The 22,892-nt window shown below is 34.8% G+C and overlaps 3 protein-coding genes across 3 annotated transcripts in view; 1 reads left to right on the forward strand and 2 right to left on the reverse strand.

Annotated features, from left to right (window-relative positions):
• Positions 1-574, reverse strand: part of LOC112454234 (kelch-like protein 5) — a 5,393-nt gene extending 4,819 nt beyond the window's left edge. The window contains exon 1 of the mRNA XM_025015503.1: positions 410-574. Within this exon, the coding sequence (XP_024871271.1) occupies positions 410-512 (103 nt within the window). The 5' untranslated portion in view covers positions 513-574. The remainder of the gene's footprint in view (positions 1-409) is intronic.
• A 2,441-nt stretch (positions 575-3,015) lies between these two features.
• LOC112454237 lies at positions 3,016-10,856 on the forward strand. The gene is made up of 8 exons (XM_025015509.1): positions 3,016-3,414; positions 5,445-5,783; positions 5,981-6,102; positions 6,503-6,729; positions 7,012-7,150; positions 7,225-7,376; positions 7,708-7,714; positions 7,823-10,856. Exons 2-8 carry the CDS (start codon positions 5,701-5,703, stop codon positions 10,201-10,203), a joined length of 3,111 nt encoding a protein of 1,036 aa, XP_024871277.1. The 5' UTR covers positions 3,016-3,414; positions 5,445-5,700; the 3' UTR covers positions 10,204-10,856.
• A 638-nt stretch (positions 10,857-11,494) lies between these two features.
• The window catches only part of LOC112454267, a 36,667-nt gene continuing 25,269 nt past the window's right edge, over positions 11,495-22,892 (reverse strand). Inside the window, exon 4 of the mRNA XM_025015559.1 lies at positions 11,495-11,555. Coding sequence (XP_024871327.1) covers positions 11,495-11,555 — 61 coding nt within the window. The remainder of the gene's footprint in view (positions 11,556-22,892) is intronic.

Genomic DNA, 22,892 nt, shown 5'->3' on the forward strand with positions numbered 1-22,892 from the left:
ATTAAAAAGTAAAACGGCATGCCATACACATTGGCATCGAAAACTCAAAAAACAATTTTTACTTCAGTCTCTTTTTTTTCTACCCCTATTTCATATATAATTCTTTTAAATTCGGTTAATTAGACTTAGCTTTATATGCGATCAAGGGTTATATACGAAATTTATGAAAACTAAAGCTTCCTCTATGAGAAAGCAAAATATACATAAAATTATATATGAAAATGCATATTCTATGTAAACATATTGGGATAAAATAATAGCTCTCTTCGTTTTTATTAATTAAAACATTTGATTAACCATTATCATCTGAATCATTACAAGTCCAATTGACAGTTGACACATAGATGCGTGGTTATCAAAACAAAAGCACCCCGGAGCCCGGTACGGAAGGACGGGTACATACACTCACCCGCGATCAGCGTGACGTCTGTCAGCTGTTGCTTGTGCAGATAACTCTCCATAATTTGGAGGCTACTTTCCGCGTGCTTCGGCGAGATGGACACGCATGACATTGTGGGGTAATTATTTATAATAATACTCGCTGCACCTCGAATATCAATAAAATTATGCTCATTCGACGAGTTTTGACACGAAACGAAAGAATCTGGCAGAAAAATGCGGCGGTCTGCCCTGCGAAGCGAGATATTTAGCGTTAAAGTTGACGATTCTCAGTCAGGTTAGGAATCCGGGCGCGCGGCGCGTCGCGTCGACCGTTTTTGTAAACAGTGTAAACACCGTGCCGCGCGGCGTACGCGAAAACAAAAAACAAAGTCGAGCACCCGCGCGCCAACGGTCTCGCCGCCGCGCCGGCAATATTTAATTATTTACCTGACGATAACGTTTGACACACCTAGCGGTACAGAATTAACGTACGCCGAATATATATTCTGCAGTTTCTTGTATTTCGAATGGACTATTATCGCATACGATTCCGCGTTGTTTCGTAGATCCATATTAGTACATTGCCCGAGACGACAATCCCTCTCTCAATAATATCTCGATCTGAGGAAGAAACGATTTAAAGAAAGTATACTTAATTCAAATAAAGAATAGTAACGCGAGTTTTCGCGCGGTCGGCTCTTTGCTCGCTTGTTTCTTTATTCCGAACGTGAATTATAGAACTTCTCGGAATGGATTTCAATCGGAATTGTTTAGTTGTACCCAATTCTCTTTTTACGCGGTAGATATGTTCCGCGTAAAAAGAAATATCGTTTGCAAAAAAAAGCATTATTTCGAAAACCGTGATTGAGTTTGAACAGAATAAAGGCCAACGACGTATAAATGATAATCGAATCGTGATTGACAATGACAATCGAGCTGTTGAAATATGATTGAAAAATATAATTTGCCTAGGGTATCACTCGCTCTTTTAACATAATAATATAAGGGCGTGTGTCTAATTGAAAAATTTTTATTAATTTATTGTAAGAAATTAAAATTTAAGTACACATATATATACACGAGAGATTACAAAATTTTTTCAAAAAACCGCGTTATTTAGAAAAATCGTGTAAAAAACCGTGAAAAAAGAAAGTGAATTATAGAATCTTTAAAATACCCTATTAAAGCATTATAAGCATTGATTATGGGACATCTATACTTATATAGATGCTTTTATTATTCTGCTTTTGAAGATATACATATATCTATTCTTGAATAATTATTTTTTTAATTAAATATGTTTTCAGAACTCCATTACCGCAATGGTTATCAGATATCATTGCGTTATCTAATCTATAATAGCATCGGATATGATATATATCATGCGGCCGATAAAACTAGATCGTCTTAACATATGTATATTTATTTTGAAATCTTGTTTACTTTGAAACTGTATTTACATGTTTTAGTATTCCATTTAATATGATTCACTAAACTTCTTTAGTACTTGAAAAATCAATAAGTAGCTAATGATAAGTAGTAAAATGCGTACTCCGCATTTTTGTATCATATATGATACATTCCCTCTCGTAAAAAAGGAATCATATTTATCGAGTGAGAGTAAATTACCGATAGCAAGTATTGACTACATACAATAATATCATTTGTTTCAATTATTTCTCATTCTTATATGTTTTACATTAATATTTTATATTAATTTATTTTTTATTTTTCTTAAGTTTCTCAGATTTTTCAAATATAAAAATTTGTATTTTACAAATAATCTGATGTAATTTATGTTAAAAAATTTAATTTTAAATTTAAAGTTACTGAAAATAAAGCAAGATGACTTGTTCTTTTTATTAATTTAAAAAAGAAAAATCTAAAAAAGAGAAAGACAATTTGACAGTATATATATCATACTTTTTTATTTTGACTGTCTCAAGAGAAAAAGAATAAGCTCTCCAAAATTTTTAGTTTTCTTTGTTTCTCAAATAATAATAATATTAAAATTATTTAATTTAAAAATTTCTATAATTTTCATCTTAAAACTATTTATACATAATATTATATACATAATATTTTAATTCAAGTCTAATCTTAGATCCATAAAGAATATATTTAATTTTGTCATCAAAGCAAAATATATTATTCTGAAATAAGTAAAATGATACGCGTAATAACTTGTATTGTTGAAATTTCTGAAGATTCCTTACGAAGCAATCCTAAACAATTGTCAAATTCAAAATCTATGTATCTTGCAAAAATAATTATCAATATATAAATGTAATATCTTATATAATATGATAAATCAAAGAAATATGTATCCAGTTTAATTTAACTATTTTTAAAGGTCGGATCGCTATCTAAACCCTACGCTTAATATGATTTCTTTATTAAATGAGATTTGAATGGCAGATTTCATTAAATTTTTATTTCGCACCTAAATATCCAATTATTCGTGTTACCTAGCTTGAAACCGAGCTTAACAATCGTTTGGCAGCTTTCCAATTTTGTCTTTCGTACAGTCGTCGCTATTAATCTCAAGACACGTCATAGCGACGGGAAGCAACTAAGACCGTGCTCACAGAGTAATATAGGATACATAGTCTTTGGCGAACGTGTTGATCGGACAGTAACGACGCCGACGCGACGGTAGCAAGGACGGCGGGCCGGCGCGGCGCAGAACGTCGTTTTCACTGACGCAACATCGATCGCGCACCTTCACGGGCTATAACCTTTGCATTTCCCAACGAGTTTCGTTGTGACCCCGCGGAGTTTTGCCGTCCGACAGAATTTGAGCAAGATCAGCTAACCATTCTATACCTCGCGCCTAAATTTCCGATCGTACGCGACATCGTCCACTACGATTTCCGGCGTGTGCTCCGAAAAATGAAGACCACGAAGAGCTCCGACTGATAATCCGAGCAACCCCATGAACGAAACCGAGAAGGGACCACCGCTTTCGGGGTGAAAGTTTTTTGTGTAACGCCACCCGATGCGCGTTGTCAAGTGTGTCTCGTTGCGGTTTTGGTATGACTTAATTCTACAAATGACGAATAATAATAGAGAATTGATTGGCAATTTCTTGTGACGAACATTCTGCAATCTTGTGCAACGTAAAAATAAACAAAAGGGTATTATTTTTAGTACACGCTGTACTATGAACATCGTCGTACCAAAATACCATACATTTCCTTCCGTTCTTATTTATTTTTATTTTATAATAAACGAGAAAAAAAGAGAAATGATTATTCAACGGGGAATTTCTAGCTTATCATATCCGCTTCCGCCTCATGGCCTTTGCTAAATTGCATGTTTTACTTTTTCATGCAGATAACGCCCGTGTGACAGTCTGCGCGTTCATTAAGCGTAACGTGTCGCGAATGGTTTTATTAGTGTGGTATTATTTACATAAATGCAAATGTAACTTCCTCGATATATCTCACAATCAGACAAACTCGATACAAATCTTTGATGCGCCTATATCAAATAAATTATCAATGTTACCAAATTTATTAAAATGTGTGTTCATAGTTATAAGAATTAATATATAAATTCTATTTATTGCCACCTATGCTAAATTGTTATTCACATTGTCTATGTGTCAAATTCTTATCTTTTCCCTCGAGACTAATATGTTGATGCTTGGATAGAGCTTTTGAGTTTTGTTTACTTAAATTTATTACTTTTTTATACTAATTACAGTTTACCTTTATTAACATACGCGCGTTTATTTTTAATAATAATTACTCATGCTACTAATACTAGTATTAAAAGTTTTCAATAAAATAGGTTTTAATCTCGAAAATAGAAAAAGATACGGAATCATACAATGCAAATAATTTCTTTTAATGACATATGATATCCCTCCCCCCCCTCCCGACATATAATACGTAATAATATTCCATGGCTTGGGATAGAATTTCAACGTTGAAATATAATTCTAATGTAAGACGTTTGCGAGCTTTATTTTCACAAAGCGATATCAATTAAAATATATCACTCTCGGCTATTATGATTACATGCCTCGAAAAGTGATAAAGAGGACTCTTAGGTGTAAGAATAAAGTAATATAATTATCATAAATAATATAAAGGATTCTGGCAATAAATAGAGTTTTATAGATTGCATACATTCGATGGATACGATGATATTATTTGTCAAAAAATTTAAGTCATTTTTTTCTACTGATATCTTTTCTTGATCATCTCTTCCTACAATTTTTACAATTTTTATATTAAATTAAGTTTTTTACAATAAAATTTTTCCAATTAATTGAGAGGAAAATAAAGTTTTTAATTAAAATTTGTTTAAAATTAAAAATAAAAAAGAAGATTTTTATGATAAGAGAAAACAAAGATTTTTATATTTATATTTATATCTCCATAAATTTATTTATCAAAATTCCTTTTTTAATCATATCAAATGCAATAATAACAATACGTATCTAATTATTTTCTTTATCTGATGTTTGTTCACAAGTTGCAGAATAGTTTCACCTAACAATCATTTTACTCTTTTTCTTTCTCTCTATACTTGATCATTATTCATTAATAATGATAAAGAACACAATGAAGAATATCAATGATGAATTTACTTTGCATATATACATTAAGATGTATATACATAGACATGCATTCAAGAGGCGTGTGTTCAAGAATTAATTACTTTCTTGCCAAAGCACATATTTTGAAAAAAATCAATTATATTTTTAACAAAAAATATTGTTTTGTATATTAAATCCGTCAATTATCAAAAGCTGTTATTATCAAAATGTTGCGCAAAATTATTTACACACACGCAAAAATATATAATTACTATTATAATTTGTTATTATAATATTTCAATAATAATGATATAGAAAATGCAATGTTACGTGTTCTTCATAAAATATGTATTAAAAATTGTAAAAGGACTTCATTTACAGTGGTTGATGAAAATAATTGTGATGACACAAAAGCGCGCGACCTATATCACACACATTGATAAAATTAATTGCAATATTATATAAAATATTGTTCACGCATGTGTGAAGGTAACAACAATTATCTCTCTTACAGAACTATTCAGAGAACGTTGATGGCATTTGAATTGCGATATTGCCCTTGGTTCGTCAATTGCGAAGATTGATACTTAACGAAGAGAGAATTAGAAGGGCTATGAATAGCCATCGAAGAGTATGAATGATCGTGACTCGTCGGCGGCTGCATCGACGCAAGATTCCCCCCGATAACAGCGTCGATCGCAGACGTCGGCGATTGACGTCATCATCATTATCACCGGCTCTAACAATAACAACGATTACACATCGAAATCATGGAGAAGCAGGAATTTGTTGCAAATCTACATTATCTACCAATCGCCGTCTTTATCTCCTTGCCTACGGTTTTTATTTTAACGTGAGTCCGAACAATTTGTAAATTATTAAGGAATTAAATGTTTATAATATATTAATTTATTAATATGTATATTATTGTAGTTATTAGTATCTTGTGTATGTGGAGGGGGGGCGGGATATGTGCGCGCACTTAAAATCATCTTCTGTCACTTTAATTAGAGCGCGCAGATTCAAAAAAACTTATTTTGTAATCCGCAGATACGTAATCGCAGTCTTACTAGGACATGTGGAAGCTGGTTTTCCTTACATTTCTGATGCAGCGACTTACGCGCCAGAAAGTTGCATTTTCTCTCAAGTTGTCAACCTAATCGCTATTCTCAGTAAGTAGAATATATAATCCGATCGACGTTTTCTATAAGCAGTAATATATCTTCTATAAATATCTCACATATATTTTATATCATATTAATTATCTTTCTTCTAATATTGAGAAAACTGCAGTTTGAATATTTGCACCGATTACAATTGTATTATTGTCTACAACAATAATATTTTTGTATCAAAAATGAGAATACTTGAATATGCTTTTATTACTCATTTAAAGCTTTTTACTTATTCTACTACTTTTATCATTTAAAGTGTAAAAAGCAATAGTACGTTAAACAAAAATTATAGAAATTGCAAAAATTGCAATAAAGATGTGATCATTAATAGACATTATAATATATAAATGTTATGCGTCATTAAAGCTAATTGCAACTGCATCACTTTATATTGCAGTGGGTTTTATGATCTATATAAGATATTTCCAAGTTAAGGAGTGCATCAGAGCTTTCGGTTCGCCAACTTCTTTGCCGAAATGGAATCATTGGGCTTTAATTTTCGGCCTCATATCAACCGCCGGCCTATCAATCGTCGCAAACTTTCAAGAAACGTCAGTAATAGTTGTTCATCTCATCGGTGCGATACTCTGCTTCGGAGGTGGTACCGCGTATTTTTGGACCCAGGTACATACGAAAAAGTCATATGTTCAATAAAGTAGTAACGATGCATAAATTTATTAAATGTTTATTGGTATAAAAATTTAATATAAGATAAAGAAATAAATAAAAATTTAATTTAGCTGTTCGTAAATAAAAAATATTTAGAGAACATAACAAGTACTTTATATAAACTTACGTGCAGATATAAGAATAAAATCATTGCTATAACAACGAATTACTATGATAACTGATTGTGACTAATACGTATCTATAAAAAAAAATGAATCAAATTTCTTTTTATTGCAGGCCGTATGTTCCTTTTACTTGCATCCCTCAGGATGCTCGTTACGACTCGCGCATCTTCGCACGGCGTTATCAACTTTCTGTACTGTATGCTTCTTCGTGATCCTCATCACAGGCATATTGGCCCGCTTGGCCTATAAGGGTTGGTTCGTTGATTTTTAATTATTGTTTTCATCTCATATTACAGAGCATTAATATTTAAAATATACTCTATAGGAACGAATCCCCGGAAATGGTACAAGGAGGATGGCGGTTGGGAGTTGCATGTGGCTAGCACGATAACCGAATGGCTTTGCGCGGTAGCGTTTTGCGCTTATATCTTGACATTCACGGACGAGTTTAGAGACGTCAGAATAAGTCCTCCAAAGGTAATTCTTGTGGATAATGCATTTTATAACAGATAGTTCTTTGTGTTCTATAATAAAGACTTAATTCTTTCGGAATGATATACAAATATATTGTAACATTTTATCGAAGAACGTAATATTTGATATTATGCTTGCCTATATATTACGCTCATTAATTATTATAATATATTGCAGCGGTATAGAAAATTTTAGAAAACTTATTAAAGATTTTAAATCTCTTCTTCTTCATTTTCTGAAAAATAGAATATGTGCGTTCGTCACCTTCTATGATTATAAACATATTTTTATTTTATGCGTGTTTATTTTATGCGTATTTTGTTTTTGTCAACAGGTGATATGTAACATGCACCGCTTGAGATCGAATAACGAAATATTGAACGAGAGCCAAGACGCCGTTGTGGTTCACGATCAGGCGAATCCATCAACCAGTACCTGATCGCTCATAGGCAGAGGCGCCGGCGGCTACGTCAATCTTCTCTCGCATTCGCCGGTCAACACACCCTGTCCCGGCTATCGGTACCGCGAATCTAGAGACAACTTGTTGGACGAAGCAGCGCCGTTGGTTGCCACGACGCCGCCAGCGTTGCACGACAATGCCGAGAGGCGTCCCGACGTTCTCTGCCCGGTGGAAATACACGTGCATGATCCCACGATACGCGAACGACGACGACGTCCCGTAAACCATTGCGCCGAGAAGCGACACCGAAGACCCGTCGAGGACAATTCCAAGCGGTGGATCGATCTCGATGAAAATGTGCTGGACGGTTATATCTTAATCGACGACAGGAACCTCGGTCCTTCAGTCCCCGAGATTGACGGTAAGGAACTGCCGTATCCCGAGGACGTCACCGAATACGATGACAATGACGACGACGACGACGACGGTAACCAAGACGAAGATACTGGCAGTCATGGCAGACACGAGTGGTCGACATCCAGTCGATCGAAGAAAAGTAGTTGGAAACCATACCGGACTGATTTCGATTTCGGCGCGACGTATCCACTCGCGAATAGTCACGGGAATGCCTATCAGGACTCGAGCAGTCACAGCAAATATACGGAACTGTACTCGGCACACCGGAGCGCCAAAATTAATTTCGAAATGGCTCGCAGCTTTGACGCGACGTCGTACGCGGTAGCGAACAGCCACGGCGAGCACGGCAATTCTGCGGCGGATATACGGGACAGAGGTTACAGGGAGGGCTCGAAAAACGACAATCTGACCTGGGATACTAGGCCAGCGGACATGAATTACGAGATAGCGAACAGTCACAGCAATTATCGCGTGTTCTACGACAGTCAGACGCAACATCAAGCTATGGTGCCTCCCTGGTCCCCGGAATTGTGGTCGGAAAATCACCGCGGACAGTCTCACGTTACGTCGGAAGAACCTACGGATAATACCGCAAAAAGGCAAGACGATGAGAAATATGAGGCGAACACGAATCAATCGGAAAAGAAAAACGAGCCAGACTCGGAGGCGGCCTGCGATATCGAGCAATGTTTAGTACAAATCGAAGAAAGTCTTTTGAATATCGAACAGAATCTCCTTCACGTTCAAGACCTCGATATTCCGGAGCTGCGTAATCTGCTCTACAAGAGTCCGAGTATCGAACGAAGCCTTTACGAGGTACAGGATCTCCTCTATGCCGATGGTATTGTTCCGGTCATCCCCAGGAATAAATCCATGTCTCTCGATTCGAACGAAGAGGAGGCGGAGGAGAACGAGGAAGAGGAAGAAGTAGAGGAAGAAGTAGAGGAAGAAGTAGAGGAAGAGGAAGTATGGGTAGGCCAAAATATAACGATCAAGGATAACGACGATGAAGATGGAGATGCAGGTGCACCTTTCGTAAACGGCTCTAACGAGGAATGCTCGGACGCGGTCAACGCTGACGAACGTAATTCTTCGAGGTCGGTGGATGATCACTATGCCGATTGGACCGACGAATCAAACGTCCTACGCGAAGAGGAAAAAGACTCGAATTCTCAGATGTATTCGAAGAAAAACTTTGTGCTCAATAGTCTTGGCAAAACTTTACCAAGGAAAATCGCTCTGGACGAGGTTAAAGAAAATATTAGGCTGTGCTCGTCGGAACCGGAAGAGCCCGCGATTACGATCGATTACAATTTGAACAGCGCGTGCGCCGAGAAGAAGTCCCTCTTCCGCGACAAGTGGCACAGCAGGGCGAGCTCGTTGGACGAGAACTCGATCTTCCAGAATTCGGAACTCGGTGATAGGCAAGAGAACGACAAGCTCTCGTTGCAGGACGTCTTCCTTATGGCCACGGGATCTCGTCGCTTAGCGGCCAACGCGAAAGCGTTGTCGGAGGGCACCCTGCAAGCTGACATCCCGAAAAAACGACACGACAGAAGAGGATCTCACGAGGAGAAACTTCTACAGGCCGTCGAAGCAACGGCGGCGGACTTTCGGAAAAAACTCGAGAGTTTCGCGTCGCAGCGACGATTTATTCTGCACAGGCAGAAGAGGATGACGCAGAAATTAGCCAAGGAGGTCTCGGACGCGATGTCACGATCGAGAGATAAATCGCCCACGAAATCGAAACGCGCGATCGCGACGAGCGCGGCTAAGGCGCAGGACAGGGATAACGGCGCCGGTAAAAGTACCGGTTGCGACAAGCGAAGGCGGAAGAAAACGTCGGGGAAAAATCAAAGTACCTCGGAAAACGCCCTGGTACCCAGCAAACTGATCTCACTCTCCTTGTCATTGCTTCTCGCGGCCCTTCTGCAAGCGGTCAGGTGCTTGACGGACCTTGTCGAGGATGCCTTTAGGTCAGTCAGTTACGACAGAAGCGGATTGCTGCAGTAAACTGTAAGATAGACGTCTGACAATGCAGCGAATGTCTCGGTTATACACCATCTCGGTGAACACCATCGGTGGATACTTAAGTGATCCTTAACGGCAATTAATCATGTCACCAATAAACCTCGTAATCGTTTAAGAATTATACGATATCTGTGATAAACGTTATGCTTATAGGATTCTCGGCGAAACTTGCGTTAACTGATTAACTTCTGCTTCCAAAATACCGAGATTAACGAAGTTCATCTTGTTGACGAGAATTGAAACTGATTTTAAAGAACTTGTAAGAATAGCGTGCTGTGAACGTGATTATATGACGAACGAGTTAATCTTGACAGTTGCTCTTTCTCTCTTTAAAAGATAAGATTAAAAGACAGACAGACACAACGAAACGAAATACAATAGTGCATGATAAATCTGGATAACTCGATATACTCGATGGTGCTGAATATGGGCTAAGCGTGTGAACGGTGTTTTAGTATTACGTATATACTTACGTTCAAAAGTGCCTGAAACCCATCGCGTATCACATACGAGAGGTGTAATACATGATACACTATAAGAACGCTATTTACGTCTACCTACATAAATCTCTTTTTTCAAATTGTAAGAGCATTGAGAGAAAATAAAGCGAAGCGAGAAGACGAAATGCTTGAAAACGTAAAAAACGTAAGTCGCTTTTCCCTGCTTCATCCATCCTGTTCTTTTACAATTCAATGAACGTAAATCTAGAAATGGTAATATTGGGCTTTTCAAGTGCTTGATTTGAAAGAAATTAAAATAAACTCAGTAGGATCGATAGAATTCTATTATAAATTATCATTTATATGTATTAAGGTAAAATGAAGATAATCTGGAATTGTATTTTTATACCTATAAGTATATATCATAAGATTCAAAATTTTTTAATTATATTTTTTTTGTGTAACATGGATAATACGATTAAATAATAAAACGAAGATAAATTATTATTTTTTATTAAATTAGAATAAAATGTCATTTACGGTCTGAGCTTAGATTTTTAGTAGCCTAATATTAATTTCTGCAGTGTATATTAATATTAGGCTACTAAAAATCTAAGCTCAGACCGTAAATGGCATTTTATTCTAATTTAATTGTATATATTATATCACAACGGTCTTATTTCTCTTATTATTCATTATTTTTTATTTTACTTTTGGCGATAAAAAGAAAACAATGTTATTCCTTCTTTTTTTCCAGCAAATAAATCACAGCTGAACAGCAATAAATCAATATTTCCATGATAATTTACGAATTACAATCATCGATCATTACATTACTTCACGGACTTATTTTCAACAATCTCGTCGTTCCTCTCGCCATCGATCTTCGTCCACCTGATTATAAATCAGTACAAAATGATTTATAAGCTGCAATGTACATTTCGCGCGCAAAATAGTATGCGAGGAGCAAGGGTGGAATTCGGATCGATGTTTCATGCTTATCGTACATCAACTAAGGTCGAAGGGACGACATAGTAACGTGACACCGAATTGTTCCGAAATGTTCCCTCAATTTCGAGTTTCTCGTCTTACTATCAGTTGAACGAAGTCTTAAGTTTCCAAGTCAAGGCTGTCTTTTGCAAAGCTTTCTCTGCAGATAGTTACTTCCTTGTTCGTTCGCGTGCTGTCGATCTCAAATGACAAACAACATATCGCACTGAAAACACAAATCTCGTTCGTTCATTTTCCACCATATAAAATTCTGGTTGAACCTACTTACCAGAATCTGGTTGAATTAATAAGAATTCTGATTACATAATTAGAATTCTGATTGCATTAATTAAAAGAATCTGATTCGTTCATTTTTCAGACGTCCAATTAATTCAACCAGATTTTTTTTTCAGTGCGGTGTTAATAAAAACCAATATATATGAGAATGATGTTATTATTCTACAGAATCGAATATAAAAAGCGTTATAAGATTGGAAAAACTGTCAATAATCGCGAAATTTCATGTCATTTATGTAAATATAAGACATAATAGGGACACAATATCCGAAATCCTTCGTATCTCATTTGCACGTATTCCTATATATGTATACATTTGATTTATACGCCTGTTATTGATTTTCTTGCAATCTAGATAAATTTCGCGTGTGCAGCAGGATATCTTAAATAAAAAAAAGAAAGTTAAATTATTGTTAAGAAAAGTACGTATAACAATGTTATTATTACTACGACGTTTTACCACTCTACAATAAATGCAAATAGATAACGCGATCAGGTAAGTTCTCTTTCGAGTATATCAATCGTTCAGAAACGACGTCGCTCGCACTCTCCTCCATACGAAAGCTCCTTCACCTAGCTAGCCAATACTGACATAAAAACGCCATTACGAAGATGGAGAGTCAGGCTCGGGCGAGTCTTCCGAGACTTAATACTAAAATATATCTCTCATGTGAAAATGAAATCGAACTCCCGGTTAAATCTATTCCGCACAAGAGAAAAACGTTCTTGTCCCCTCCACCGAGAGACTTGAATTCCACAAATGTCCTTCAGCACTTTCTATGATCCTTTGAAGATACGTCATATTCCTTGCGCGGGATATCAATCATTGCGCTTTATGCAGACAGAAATCACAAAAGACTATAGCAGAACACGTTATTACTATACGCTAATGCTTTTATCAGACTGTATTTCAATTCTTCCGTAGTTCTGGCGAACACTGCCATATTATAATTATACGTTCCTATCTCGACAGAGAGACAAAGAGTATTTCAACTATTCTTCGATTGTACACGCTTGCATAAACTTCATACTATAGGCAAAATACCAGTAAAGTTAGTACAAATAAAAGCTTTCAGAATGATGTGGATATCTCGCGTTTAGAACAAAACGGAATTAATACAATAGTTCTAATTCTACTAGGAAATAGTTCCTAACTATAACTCTCCTTTATAGCCACTATATCTAAATAACGTAGTTATTGACCGACATATACTCATTGTGAGTATGTTGCAATAAACATGTTATCCACTTTTTAAAAATATTGTAAAATCTGTACGAAATAGAAAATTGAACTTCAATCATTAATCAACAAAGGTTTTTAATTAAGATCAACCAAATAAGCTTTGATTTGCAAAATGCAGGTATTGCAAGACATTAAATATAGCACACGCAAAATATTATGTCATACGTACTTTGTCAGCTCGTACTTTATGTGACTCAGCCAATTTTTATGTGATTTATATTCCCAAAGAGAAGTCTTTTTATCCAACCAATAAAATTAATTTACTTTAAATAACTTACGTTATATACTTAGTGTTTCATTTCAAGTCAAAAGTGCCTTTCAACTTTCTCGACGATCCTTTGACGAAACGCGCGCGTAACTGATGATCTTGTTCGTCTCGTTTTCCGCTTTGTTACTGGCGACATGAGAGACTGAATAAAATATAATAACGCGCCAGAGAGACGAGGCGCATCTATGCAGTTGCTATGCGTCACGCGCTTCGCAACATCGCGAAAGCAGAGACGGGACACGTCTTGGATCTTATCCGATCCAAAGTATATTGCCATGAAAATCATGCACACTAAAATTTTCATAATATCGATAAATTCTAAGATCAATCTTGGGAGTTGCGCAAACAAAGACGAGATATTAACTTTGAGGAAACTTTATACATATAATAAAATGTAAAATTAACACACTCCTTTTCCAATTTTAGCTAATAACATCAAAGCATTCCGTATTCCCGTGTTACGTGTACATTACTACAGATAATAGAACGCAGCATACGTAATAAGAGTTTAATAATAGTTCCAGTACTCTTTTGCACGTCTGCAGCTTTTAGTAAAAAAAACCAAAATATGTAGAGATTATATTTAACTACTTAAAGCACTAGAATTCGCGTAATTCCAGTAACTTTTAAATATATTCAACAAACTATGTAATGAAAGCTTGAGACTCAGGGAAAACATTTCAAGTGTTTTGCAAAGATGATAATCAAAATCTTCCTTTATTAATTTTTATCTCAAATAATTTTTGTTATAATAATTAACACGGTTCAGAAGCTCTGCTCGAAAATAGATCATACAGTTACATAACTGCATATTGGTTATTTCCACTAAAATTTGTCATAATTCAAGAGACTTCTAATTAAAAATATTTTCCTAACAAATGTACAGAAAATCGTTGATTTAACAAAAATAACAAACATTAATATACGCCATTAGCTGCACCAGTCTTACATACGCTTATAAATTTTTATTTATTTTGTAATTATGTCTTCCACATGTTCCTGTTAAAAATGACAACGTTAAGCAATTTATAAGAAATTAAATTGCAGAGGCTGCGCGACAGAATCCGCTTAAAAGTTAATAGAGAGAAAAATCGTATCGAATAAGAGCAAAGTTTAAGCGCTGAACCGCGCCAGGGGTGTCCATAGCGATAATCCTCGGTGGATTACGGTAGATCACGATGAGCGACGCGACGGCGGTTCGTTATTCTTAGTTATTTCATTTTCTTCGTTGCTCACGCTAAGAACATCGTCTAATTTTTATCACGCTATAAACTTCCCAGTTCATTTTTTTCCTCGCACCTGACTCGCCGCTCGCCACCCGCGCAGTAAAGTAATAACGAAGATCTTCCAACAAATTTTCATCGATCACCGTGGAATTGAATTTTCTTTTTTTTTTTTTTGCAAGTACGTTACTAGATTAAAAACCAAGCCAAATCGAAATGGGCGTATCGATCATCGCGTTGTCGTTACAATCTGAAATTTAATTTTGATAAACTCGCGGACACGCTTTCGCAATTATATTGTTCGATACTTAAAAATGTTTCTATTGATTTCTTTTTTTTTTTCTTAGAAAAAAGATTTTTATTTAAAGAAACGTCTCTCAGGATTATTGATGTAAGTACCATTCAATGGATTTACAAATGTTTGATACACCGAAGTACAAGAAGGTAAGTTAATAGCCTATTATAAAATGTAAAATGGTAAATGCGAACAAAGAAGACGGTCAGATTCTATTATCATACCATCAGTTAAAAATAAAAATTCTATTGAGAAAATCTAGAAAGAAATCACACACACGCGAGCGCGGGCGCGGGTGCGCGCGCATATACGCATGTATAACGTATAAAATAAAAAGAAAACATATAATAAAATTAATAATAATTCATTACATAGCGAATACAAATGATTAAATAATCAACGATTATAGAAACGCTGTAGCAACCACTACCGCAGAAAATTGAAATTTTCTGCATAGTTGCATAAATCAATTTGCCGGCTGCAGTCATTTCAGAATTTTGATTATAATATAAATTTTCAAGAGCGTACACAAAATAGGGAAAGAGAGAGAGAGAGTAAAACACGTAGTACGATTAAAATAAATAGTCGAGTGTGTAATCTCATTTCCAGCGACGCACATTCAATCGCGCCGACAATCGCTTGCTAATGATGAATCTCCGAAACTTTTTCCAATTACCTGTTCCAATTACCGCAAACGTGACGAATAGGATCGTCGTTTTGCGTCAATGTGACAGCGTGATACGTGCATTACTCCTGGGATACTCTTGGGACACTCATGCACATTCATGCACTGCACCAACTACTATGACGATAATGAATACACTTCCGTATGTATATACGTATGCATGGTGCAGTTCTTGCAAAGGGTAAACCTCATTTATAATAACATTCTGTCCTACAGCTACGACAAAACGTTTGAGAATTCCACTTAATTAAAGCGCGCAATTGTTATTTTATTTTAAAAATAATAACAAAAATAAAACGAGATTTTTATAATCAAATTTTCAACGCAATAAGTTTGTAAAGTTCGTTATTTTAACGACATGCAATCACGATCTCTCCGTTTTTAACCGATATTATTATATACGTTTTTCGCGATACAATCGCTTGATTTAGAGTTCAAATATTAATCTTATATTCCTATAAATGTATTTACTTTGAAAAGTCGCTTGTTTAAATGACAAAGATTTTCCTATAATGTAACATTATTTTTAATGAAAAAAGACCGTAAGAATGTAACAAAATTAGTTTGTCTTTTATAAGAATCGATTGTATTTGTGTAATTTAGCAGGCTTTGATATCAATATGCCCAGAATATCCAGTAGCAAAGATCCAATTTCCATATCTCGTTTCAGAGAAAAGAGAATCTAAAGTCTTTATTGTGCGACGTACTTCGAAAACCGTCTATATACTTTGCCAAAAACCAATAGAGTTGTAGCTGATCGATTGCATGTCGCCATCATATTGCCAATCGCGTGGTTAAACGTTTACGAAGTGCTTAAAATATTAACGTCGTCTCCGGAAAACTTCCAGAAATAAAGCCGATATAGTTAGAGAAGTAAACCAGACCGAAAATCGATGAACTCTTAATAACATACCAAATCGATAGGCAAATTATGGCCTAGTTGTGCAGTTGGAATTTCATTATCGTAAAAGTGCAGATTTTGCAATTTGCTGTCTCTTTATATCTTTATATACTGGTGAACATGGAAAAAAGAACATCAAGAACACTTTATCCCTACGATACCCGATAACGCTGTGTTAATTCATTCGTACGGTCGAGCACGGTGCATGATAAAAAAGACAAGATCGTACATATGGAAATCTTTATTGGGAGTACCTTACAGATACAGTTATAGTAGTGAATATATCAGCCTTTTATAATGTTCTTTTTTCCATGTCCACCAGTGTATTATAATTTCATATAAGCAAGTTCTATTATGTTCTATATTTAAAAAAAATATTGAAAATATACAGATATCTTTCTGTATGTGACATATTCAAAATAAACGCAAAATAAGAAAAAATAGAAAGCACAAGAGATTTTCTCTCTCTTTCTCTTTTCTTTTATGTTATTTATATTTTAATAAAGAGAAATAGCGAAGCTCTATTCAAATAAACGTAATATAAAAAGAAAAGGAAATCGTAATTAACCAGAGATAGCTCCACGTAATATTATTGCGTTCGCTGTACTATTTATTTAATTTAAAAATTGTATATCATAAAATAAGAAATATCATCTGAAGAGAATTTGGTTAAATTAAGAGTGATACTATAGCTTGCGAATTATAAAATTGTAATGAAAGATAATAGAAAAATAAATATTGAAAAAATAAATATATTTAGCAATATATCTTACAATTAAATAAAATAACTTCATAATATATCACACCATATATTCTGATACGTTTGCGCCATATTGTGAAAATTTGAGATGTACATATGTTAGGACACATACATATACATATATGACGATCTATAAACAGGTTGAGAAAATGCATTTGAATGAAATTTAATAATAAATACGCGGAATGTATCGGAAATCCCGTGCATTGTGATGGCGTTTTGTTCGATCATCAAAAATATATTTAAAGCGCATGTGATCGCCGAAGCGGCGAGAGTAACCGAAAATTCGTTACATATTCCTCCTGGATATTGGACGAATTTTCAAATTTTCCGACACGCGCGTAGAAACACAATCGACGGAAATTGAAACTAATATAGCTCGGGCAAGGAGAAGTAATATAACCCTGGTAGAATAGAATCGACTTTATACAATGCGACTCGTTAAAATTCGATGTGCGATGAAAATGAGAAATGTATGAAATGCAACGCGGCTCGAAATTGGAGATCCGATAAATTTAGTTGCTCGCGTCAACGGAGTGAAAATTTTATCCGGTGTTAAGGGGATGCTGGAGCCGTAGCCGAACTCGATCGGCGTCGGTAAAGAAGACCGGCGAACTATATCTGTCCTTGTATAGACAAAGATATAGACAAGGATAGCACGCTACATTGCACGCACACATACGCACGATGCACACCGACATTATACTTTTATATTACGCTTCCAAATCTTGATTTGGGGGGTTTATCGATGTTTTTCTTGTTGTGCAATTCGGGGGAACTTGTTTTCGCGTTCGTACCAATGGTATATCTCTTATATGAAATACATCTTGTGACGAGCTGACAGCTCGCCGCAACTCGAGACGCCATATTGGGATAAGAGTAGGATAAGGAAATCTATACTTCCGTAATTTTTTCTCGTTTTCTATATAAAATCGGAGTTTCCCCGAATCATTAATGTATGTACTGCAATTCTGGAGAAGGATTTTTAATTCTGTCAAATTAATACGACGCTACGTGCCGACAAAAAATGCCGGTAAAACAGACGGCTCCAGCATCCCCTTAATAAATAAGTTAAATGTGCCGATTCCATCCATCCAATTAAATCCATCGGTATTTATCAAAAGGGAATATGAAATTTCAGTGACGATCAAATGAAATGAAAAATTGAAACTCTGAAAATTACTCTCGTTTATTCGAAGATTATATGCGACCTTGCTACATTAATATTCGTAAAGTCGCAAGTTTCTTGGCGCAACTTTTCGCCAAGCAACTTCTCTCTCTCTCTCTCTCTCTCTCTCTCTCTCTCTCTCTCTCTCTCTCTCTCTCTCTCTCTCCCCTTCTCTCTCATTCTTGACTATATCTAAGAAAAACTTTTCCTTGATGAATGTCCGGCGAGGTGGAATATCTCGCAATGCTTTGAAGAATAAAAGTTAACGCAAGTTTGATAACGAATCTAAAAGGAAGGAGTGCATCCATTAGGACGCGACGAAATAAAAGTGAGACGAAAGATGCCGAGAGCGCGAGCTCACTAATGGAAATGGATCAGTAGTGGACAATGACGCAATCGTTCCTCCAAGAATATATAAAATCGGGACAACATTTTGTCGAGGAAATGTTCGAACTTCACGCTTTTTATATATCAAACGTATCTTAAAATATTTTATCTTGCCCTTGCAATTAGCAACGAGCACGCAAATGCTTCCCGTTGAATACACACTCGAATTTACCTTGAACTCGTTCAATTATATTGCCTCACGTATCAGCGTGAAACGTAAATAATTTGGTCTATTGTCGTAGCAAATAGATAATTAATAAATCAAAGTTCAAAATTAGAAACATTGAAATTGCGGCGTTATTGATCGTGCTTTATTGGAGCGTTTATAGGACTAAAATTGCTTTTATATTGTTTCAACAGATAACGTTGAATAGAACCGTTCAATTTCGAGTCCATTTAATCATGATAATGTTTTGCAATCCTATTAATCCGTTTATAGAGACATTTATAGATAGATTGTCCTTTTAGATAAAGAGAAACAATGCGTTCACAATTTACTCTACACTGCAGCATATGCTACAATTTAATTTACACATAGCGAAATTAAAATGTATATTGATTTGTATAAAAACAAGTTATTCAACAGGTAACATGTTTATCCATAAAATCAATCTTTTTTTTTTTCAAGAATACTTAGAAATTAACTGTTAATCACATTACAAATTTTTCATTAGACTACAAATACAAAAAGAAAGCTAAAAAATAATGGAGATATTCATTTTCTTGAGAAATAAAAAACTCATATTAACCTTATATAAGTATATGAAATAAATATCATGACACTTCATCGATTTGAGAAGCAATGGCTTTGTTCAACAAGTGATGTTTAGAAATTTTGTGGTTGACGAAGAGCGTAACTGCTGTGTGTTAAATATAGACGATTTGATTCTTTAGAAAATTATGTATTCTTTAAATACAACTATATGCTATTAATATCGTCGTACAAAACAATTATACAATAGAAACACGAAATAGCTTCACCCTTGAGAAATATCAGATAACATTCTCGAGTCTATAATATATTCTGAATAATACTGACGAGTAACTTTTGATTAATATTGATGATTTGATTGAATTGATCAATGTCGACAATAGATTTTTTTTCAATAAATATGCCGAGAATTTATCAGCCCTCAAGTTATAAGTAATTAAAAGTAAACGATTTCTCGTAAATGTTTTTATTATAATAAAATGTGACACCTACTACACATATAATTCTATTAAATGAAACTGTGTATATTCTGTATCATATGCTATGCGAGAGTAATTATAATTCTGCTTCTCTACCTCGTACACTGTTATATCCCTATTTCCGTTTCTACCTCTTTCATGTCCTTCCGCTTAGTTATTTCGCATTCTATATCAAGATAAAATATAGCCTCGGCGTTTTGTGACTGCCATTACGCTGTTATTTATCCACAACTGTTTTCGAGCCATGTAAGAAAACTCGTATCGCGAGTAGTTCACGTTCAGTGATATAAAATATAAAAAAAGCCGTGCATTATTTTGCGAATACATCCACCTGCAGTACGTCTCGTGCGAAAATGCATTCGTCCTTTCCTCGTTCTCGCCGTCGTGCTCCTCACAGACAAGTGCATTTCCTGAAATACTTATTAGACCGTGCACCCCGCTACCAGAGAACGTCCTTCTCCTAGTAGGCTAAACGCGTATGTTAAATCGCGTTCCCCAAAATTCCAGAAATTTAGCAACATAAAATATCTCTTCTACGCTGGACGGCCGGTCACATTCTTTCTCCTTACGTGAGACAACGACAAATAAGAGTGTGTGAACAAGGCGCCCGACACAAAGAGAGTAATGCACGAGCGGTAATGGAACAACGCTCGCGCTGGCGTTGCATTGGTCTGTTGGAACTGTCTGCAAAAGTACGTCTCTTTACGGAATAGAATAGACCAATAAGACCGGTCTCGAATAGAGCACACTAATGCAAGATTCGCCAACCATTCTAAAGATAGCGTTTGACAATTTAGAAATCTTTCCTCCTATCTTAAAAATCTAATGCTTATTTTTAGAATAGACTTGCTTAATTTTGTGCAAAAACTATTCAACTTGCAGTCGATTTTGCTTTTATAAAAATTTAATTAGGATTCTCAAGCTGCAAGAGAGTATTACAAGTCTTTTATGAGAATTTTACTAACAATAAGTGAAAATTTATTGTAGAGAAAGTATTAAAAATTGAAAAAAGTAAGTTAAAACTTCAGCGAGCAATTCGAGGAAACTGTTCCTACTGCAGTACACGTACATTTAGATCAAATAGATAATTTATACAGAAGCGGAACTAACAAAGAGGATAACCAGAGATCGGAGCTGCCAGATGGTAAACGACATACAATCCGAACCACGTTAAGTAAAAATGAAATCGGAAAAATAAAGTAAAAGGTTTCTCTACGCTCATGTTATAAAAATAATATTCGGCGGTAGAGATTCGGCTCATTTATATACCAATACTTAACAGCTTTTTAAAATACTATTTGAAATACTTTTATTAATGTTACTAAAATTCCAGATGTTCAACGTTTCTACCTAAATTAAATACTAGCATTATAACAATGAAAGAGAAATGCGGCGAAGGTACGAATAAAATATCTTGAAAAACACCAGAATACTACTACAGAGTTTGACCAAGTTTCACAATTATTCTCAGCATATACCCGTAATAAGAAAAGACACGTAAAGTACAGCCAAGAATGATAAAAATGGCGGAATGTTGAGTTCGCAAAATTTCGCAGCTATATTTTAAAGTATTCTCTTTCTTTAAACTAATATTATCTTTTTTCTACCATCTTTCACAGTGTTATAAATTTTACATCGTTATTTTATATTAGATTTCATAAGTCTAGAGTGACTTTAAAATCTCCTTCTATATACATATGTATATCAGAAAGAAGATCAACGTGTACTACACGTCGAACTTCGGAGATGCACTTTACGGAGAACAAAAGAGGTTACTAAAGAAGAATCTCTAAAATAGATAAGATAAAGTGAACGGAAAAATTCGATAATAAATGCGAAGAAACTAAATAGATTGCAGATAGATTTAGCGGATTGAATGGTTAAACAATGGCATTTTCGTAATTAAATCAATCTCTTTCATCTGATTACATTCAGAATATGTGAAATAAACGATCCATAATGTAAAATATATATCGATAATTCTATAAACTAATAATTATGGCCCATATTTTAATGATACTAACGATTGCAGTAAATGATTCAATTATGTAGTAAAACTTCAAAAATGTTCACAGATATAGGGTAAAAGTCAAGAGAATAAACTCGTATCGCCCATTTCCCTATTATAAAATAATTATGCAATAATTATACTTTCAAATTAACTGCGTAATAATTAAAATAATTTATTATGCAATAAAATAATGAAATATATATATACAATACGTACATATATATGTATATATGTATACATAAAATATGATAAAATATATGTATCTTAAAAAATACTTTTTCATAATTGCAGATCATTTATATTAAAATTTGTAGCAATACTTTATTCGCAATAATAGATTTCATATTCCTTCATATTTTCTTATTTTAAATTGTAATAAAATTTGGTGAAAATTGACGTTTACAGCAACATATGCAATAATACTCGCTTACAAATGCATCGTAAAATTTCAAACATTACTGCACTCGCAAATAAACAAACAGCAATAACGTACGTTGAAAAATATTTTTAATTACACCCAATGTACGAATATATCCGATGACATTGCAATAAAAATGTCGCGTTAATTTAGCCACTCTGTGTTCCCGTCAGCTATCTACTAACCCCTTTTCCAGTTTATCCAGTTTATCCGCAAAATATCGGAAAATCACACAATCGTACATTGATTGGCTCTACGCTGATATTAACTGGTTACAAAGATAACATCATTTCTAAAAATATAACTTCATATCAGCCCTTAATCTAATTGTAAATAAAACCATTTTTGAAAATAATAGTTCATATAATATCTCTTATTCCATTAGAAAATTATA

Source organism: Temnothorax curvispinosus, unplaced genomic scaffold, assembly GCF_003070985.1.
Source record: "Temnothorax curvispinosus isolate PA1 unplaced genomic scaffold, ASM307098v1 QBEX01004937.1, whole genome shotgun sequence".
NCBI lineage: Eukaryota > Metazoa > Arthropoda > Insecta > Hymenoptera > Formicidae > Temnothorax > Temnothorax curvispinosus.